Genomic DNA, 6,000 nt, shown 5'->3' with positions numbered 1-6,000 from the left:
CTAACGCTTCTAGTATTGGCGAGCTTTAATTGCGGGGACTCGTTCTTTCCCCCGCCCTCGCGGTTGTGCAACCCCTTGGGGATAGCCCCTGAGCTTAAAGAGGCTAAAAGGAATTGGGCTTGTGCAGAATGCACAGATGTGTGTAATCAGAACCTCTCTTGGAGAGCTTTTCTCATGCCATGCTGTGAGTGCAATGCGCTTCCTCCCGTGCGTCCAGTACAATTTGGCATCCTTGGTTCATAGCCAACAGGCGGTGGAAGCGGTCAATAGAGAAGGTGCTGGTACAATGTTAGCTCCTTTTTGGCCTCCGCCCTCCCCAATCGTGGGGGGTGGGGTGGTCTCCGGTTTTCATATCTGTTCCCCTTAGTCCCTTGACCTTGCGGGGTTTTCAGGGCAGAAATGTTTTGTCCAAAGCCTACCGCTGGAGAAGCCTCTCCCTGGACCGGGTTTTGCTCTGGCTCGGGTGACAAATTCCTATTGGGGAAAGAAGTTGTTCCTGAGAGGCTTTCTGTTCTTAGGACCCCTGGATTCCGTAGCTTTCCTCACCCTCCGTCCTAGCTCAAATTAAGTTTCCCAGTTCCTATACCGAAGCACCGGGGAAGCGAGTCAGGACTGGGAAAGCCATCCCGGCGCGGAGCCCCTTGCGGGCGGCTGTCCGGGTTTCCAATCGCCGCTCGGAGACTGAAAAAGACAGAAGGCGCGCCGCGTGCATAGACAGTTAGTTAATGGAAACCCTGTAAATCGGTTTTAAGTGCACCCAGGACAGAGGGGGAGGGGGGAGATGGAGGTGATGATAGTGGGCGGGTATAGGTTGCTTGGGGGTGGGTGGGTCGCACGTCCTTGCAGTTATGAAAATAAGAGTCGTTTCCCCCCTACTCATTGTTCTTAATTTAGAAAAATAAATTCATCAAAGAAAGCCTCAGACCGGGAAACCGGAGCTCCGGAGCCCGCCCCAAGCGGAGGAGTGCGCGGCTTCCCTTGGCAGTGAACCAGCTGCGGCTGTCCGGGCTTCCCCGCCCTTCCTTCTGTCCCCCCCCATCCCCCCCACACTGGCGGGGCACTGCTACTACGGCGATCGCCACCTCACGCCGAAGGAATGCTCGAAGTATGCACACGTTCCCAAAAGTAGACCTCCTTCACCGCCGGAGGAGCATACATCACCCCGTGGCAGCCGTCCACCTTCTCAGGCGTTTCGTAACCGAGTAAACTGAGAGCTGGGAACAGCCCTCTATTAAGTAGCCCGCGGCGCGGAGCCTCTTCGCACTCAGCGAAGGCTAGCCGCCGGAGACGCGTCTGCGCGCGGGCAGCTGCTGTCCCGGACGGCCTCCGCCAGTCCCGCCGCGCCCGCTGTTCCTCCCGGGGTTCTCCGGCTCCTCCTTCCCGACCGCCCTGCCGCTGTCCACCGCCGGGCAGCCGCCAGGTGCCCTGGGAGCGCAGAGCCCGTCTCCAAGCGCGCAGGGGGTCACACTCAGCGCCGGCTTCTCCGACCCGGGGGAAGCCGCCACCACCGCTGCTACCTCTGTCACCACCGCCTCAGGTCGGTTCGGATTCGAGCCCCTTTCCCACACCCCATCCTCCCTAACGATAACTCGGGGAACTTGTTTTAGTCTGCTCTTGTTCCTCTCCTTGAGCGGTTAAGGATCCCGGGAAGGGACCGTTTGGACTTGTAAGATGTGCTTGAGATTTGTCCTGGTATTTTGGGGTTTCGTTATTCATTCGGCTTTGAGAGAGAAGGAAATGTGGCTTTTCCTATAAGCTGTGGGTGGGTAAAGTACCCTGCTCAATGTTTCCGTCTGTAGAAGATCTTCATCCTCAGATGCTGTCTATTTCAACGAAAAGGGTGCGCCGGGTTATGTGGCCACCCGTCCCGCATTATCTCGCGGCTGTAGCTTGCTGGGGAGTGCCGGCGTGTAGCGGGGGCGCTGGGGAAGGTATTTTAGTGACGCACTGTGCGGAATTCTTTGGAGGGCCGATCGAGTGCTTTGCAGCTCATCGAGGCTGCGCGGCTGTGTGTGGCATCTTGAGACAGATTCTTGGTCAAGTGTTTTGGCTACTGCCCCCCGCCCCCCGCCTTCTAAAGTATCGGAGATGGTGGGTTAAGCCAGCTGTAGGGGACTCTGCCTTGACCAAAAGTCACCTTTCCCCAGCTCCTGGGGGAAAGGCCGATTCCTGGTCCCTTCCAGGGTGCATAGGTCGAGACACTACTTGCTGTCCTTGGGAACTGTGAGGTGGTTTTCACTTTAAATCCTAGAGGACATAGGGAGCCCTGGTGGTGCAATGGTTAAGAGCTGGGCTGCTAACCAAAAGGTCGGCAGTTCAAAGTCACCAGCAGGTCCGCTGGAATAAACACCCGGCGATCAGACCATCAGCTCCAGTAAAGATTACAGCCTCCAGAACCCTATGGGGCAGTTCAACTCCGTCCTATAGGGTGGCTACGAATCGGAATCAACTGGAAGGCACGCAACAACATAGGGATTAGAGAGTGTGGGACGCCCAGTTAATTTACAGAGCTGGGGATCCGCAACTGGGGAGCGGAAGGGTTGCTCCAAATCCGGCATCCTCAGGGATCATCTGGTGACCCGTTTGGCGTTTCCGGGACCTCCCTCCCCCATCCCATCGGCGACCTTCCATTATATGCCGGGGAGGGAGGGAGCAAGAAAGGAAATGGGCGCTAAACTCGCCCTTGGCTAAAGTCAAGGTCACAGTGGGTACGAGAGAAGTTAGGCAACGCACACAGGATTTGGAGGGACCCTATTTTTTTTTTTTTTTTTACTGAGGGGGGAATGTTAATTTTTTTTTTTTTTAAACTGGACGTGAGAGTTAAGGTATTGGCCTTTTCTAGCTGGGGGTAGGTGTGAGTGGGGAGGGGATGACTTGCCAGACGGAGACGAGTACTCCCCCCTCCCCAACTGACTCATTTTCATTCATGAGGGTGAAGTGGAGGAATCCTCTCTGCCACGTAGGGGCGGCCGCTGGAGACATTTATGTCTGAGAATGCTCAATGAAGTGTTGCTAAGCATTCAAGTAAATGTTTTGGCTAAAAAGGGAGAGATTAAAAAAAAAAATTTTTTAAAACATATGGACGGAATGCCTGGCTGGCTGACTGAACTGACAATGCGTTCAGATACCCCGACGAGAGATGATTCATTCTTGCCTCTAGGTCAGGCAGCCGATAGGTGGCGCGCTAGACCTAGACAAAAGCACTTCCAGCTCTCCGATTTTTGTCCAGTTCAGCGGTTAAAACACACACACACAGACACACACAGACACACACAGACACACAGCTTTTCAGGGGGTTGATTATCAGCCTTTAACTTTTCCCGAGCACGCTTGCCAACTGAATTGGAAATTATTATAGCAAACTTAAGGCCAGATGACGGGAACAATGGGCCAGTCTCACCTCTTTTCACTAACGTAGAAGAGGGTTAGAAATGTCAAACAGTTGTTAATTAGGAAGAAAGAAATTATTAGAGCCCTTGGATCCCCTGAGCGAAGCCAAAATTTTAGTCTTGGCTTCATAAAAAGGAGCCCCGGGTAATTTGGCACGCCTGCTCATCAGACATTTAAAATGCAATTTACACTCCGGCCAGAGGAAAACTGCCCTAATACTCTGTGCCAATAATTTGGAAAGCATGGTTGGAGCTTGTCAGTTTCTTTTCTCAAAAAGGACTCGACGTTTGGCTCATTTCTGGATTCTCAAGCACTACAGCCCCCCCCCCCCATTTTTCATGAGGTCTAGCCTGTTGTCTTACAATAATTTATGTACCTCAGAGTCAACTCTTTTTTTTTTTTAATGTTTTGCCTCTGGCATCTTTCCAGTTCAGTGTATTGCTAGTAACTTTTGTCACTGGATCAAACCTTAGAAGATTACATTCAGCTGGCATGAATTAAATACCTACTGTGTGCTGCAGACTAAGTCCCTGGGTGGTGCAATTGGTCTGCACTGGACCACCAACCTAAAGGTGGTGATTTGAACCCACTTAGCAGCACCATGGTAAAATGGCCTGGTGATCTGCTTCTGTAAAGGTTACAGCCAAGAAAACCCTATAGAGCAGTTCTACTCTGTAACACATGGAGTCACCACAGTGGTAATTGACTCCAGGGCAATGGGTTTGGTTATTTTGGTGCATGTTAAAACCTGTTGCCAAGTGGAGCTGATTCCGACTCATAGAGACCCTATAGGACAGAGTAGAACTGCCCCATAGAGTTTCCAAGAAGTGCCTGGTAGATTTGAACTGCTGACCTTTTGGTTAGCAGCCATAGCATTTAACCACTATATTGCTAGGGTTGGGGACCACAAAAGATGAATAAAGTTCTGTCTTTGTCTTCAAGAAACTAGTAACAGAGTCAGGAAAAATCAGAATAGAATACATGCTCTTCTGGAACATATACACCTGAATAAAACAAACAAAAAACAAACGAACAAACAAAAAACACCCATTGCCGTTGAGTGGATTCTGACTCATAGCTACCCTATAGGACAGAGTAGGACTGCCTCATAGGGTTTCCAAGGAATGGCTGGTGGATTCAAACTGCCAACCTTATTTTTGGTTAGCATCCATAGCACTTAACTACTGCACCACCAGGGCTCCCAATTACTGAGAATTGTTATTAAAATAAAAAAAAAAGATCATGGTAAATCAGACTAGGGTGTTTCTCCTTTCCTAGTACCCCATGTCTTTTTATCATGTATTTCTGAGTTGTTTTCCCTCAGCTTGGGTAAAGGATTTATCAGATGTGAAAACAACACAGCTAGAGGAGGGTCAGGTTTCAGCCAGGCCTTACATTTTTCTGTATAATCTATTTCAGACCTTAAAGAGCTGCATATTTATAGGCAGAACAAAATAAAGAAAAAGGAGAAAAAGAGACGTTTATTATACTTTTCCAAACTACCTCGAGACCACTAAAGTACAGTTACCTAAAGAGTTCAGCAGCTAGGAAAAAGCAGCCAAGTAAAATCCCCAGCTGGAAGAGACATTTAGTTGAGTCAGGGATAAAATAACCTCTGAATTAGCCATCACCCAGGCAGGATGAAGTCATGTGGGGCCTGGTAAGGCCTTTACTGGGGATACTAAGCAGGACCAGCCTCCAGGAAAACAGGACCCTTTTAAAACTTGAACTCTGTCTTAGTGCCACGACCAAACTTCTGTTGATGAACTTGACTTCCTCTGCTCCACAATAGGCCCATTATGTGTTGGGCTGGGCCTGGTGGTTATTAAGGCAGATCTGGCAGGGTTCTGCACGAGCTCCAGTTTTAACCTGGTCCCTGTCGCGGGCCTGACTTCCCGGGGCCTAGGCTTGCTCCCGCCCAGTTCTGATGCGGTCCCTGCTTCCTCCCGCAGATCCCTTCATGTGGCTGTGAGCCTGGAGGCCCAGCATGCGGAACAGGCTTCCCCCAGCGCTCGCCGCCCTGGGCGCGGCCCTGCTCCTGTCTTCCATCGAGGCAGAAGGTAAACGGCTCTTCCTTCTCCATCCCCCGGTGACAATGCAGAATTCGAGAAAGGAAAATCTTTCTTACCACCATTGCTTGCTCTGTTTCTCCTGCACTTCGTGTTTTCTCCGGTGGTTTCTCTCCTCCAGGGAAACGCACCCTACTCCTAAGGTTTGTCCGTTTCTCAGCTCTCGGGTCCAGCTCTTTCGTGTTCTCGCTTAATTCATTCCGTACAGTGCTGTGTGGTCTCCTTGCGCTTGTCTCTGCGGTGTGCTGTCCACACTGCCGCCTTCCCAGAGGACCAGTCGCCCCGGAGGGGGCGACGGCCGCATCCAGTTCTACGAACAGCACACCCCCTGGGCGGTACCCAGGAGCCCGGAGCGCAGGCGCACCCGCTTTCGTGCCTAGTAACCACCTGGTTCGGGGCTGCGACTTTGATGACAGAACGAAATAAAAGACTCCAACAGCCCCGGCTCTGCGCGTCTGTGTGTTTTGTGGGGGAACTCAGTCGCCAGGAGGACAGTGCAGACGAATGAGGCCAGGTGGCAAGCAGAGCTCAGGGGTACTGG

The 6,000-nt window shown here is 51.5% G+C and overlaps 1 protein-coding gene across 4 annotated transcripts in view; it reads left to right on the top strand.

The window, feature by feature from the left end:
* Positions 1–1,161: 1,161 nt before the first annotated feature.
* Positions 1,162–6,000, top strand: part of COL12A1 (collagen type XII alpha 1 chain) — a 125,303-nt gene continuing 120,464 nt past the window's right edge. For 2 of the 4 annotated variants that reach the window (XM_049895654.1, XM_049895645.1), the window contains exons 1-2: positions 1,162–1,537; positions 5,343–5,450. In XM_049895654.1, the coding sequence (XP_049751611.1) occupies positions 5,378–5,450 (73 nt within the window). In that variant the 5' untranslated portion in view covers positions 1,162–1,537; positions 5,343–5,377. The remainder of the gene's footprint in view (positions 1,538–5,342; positions 5,451–6,000) is intronic. The other 2 variants (XM_049895664.1, XM_049895672.1) reach the window with 2 other exon arrangements.

Source organism: Elephas maximus, chromosome 1 (assembly GCF_024166365.1).
Source record: "Elephas maximus indicus isolate mEleMax1 chromosome 1, mEleMax1 primary haplotype, whole genome shotgun sequence".
Taxonomy (NCBI): domain Eukaryota; kingdom Metazoa; phylum Chordata; class Mammalia; order Proboscidea; family Elephantidae; genus Elephas; species Elephas maximus.
Note: the sequence above shows the minus strand (reverse complement) of the source record. Positions and strands in the feature narration are given on the sequence as shown.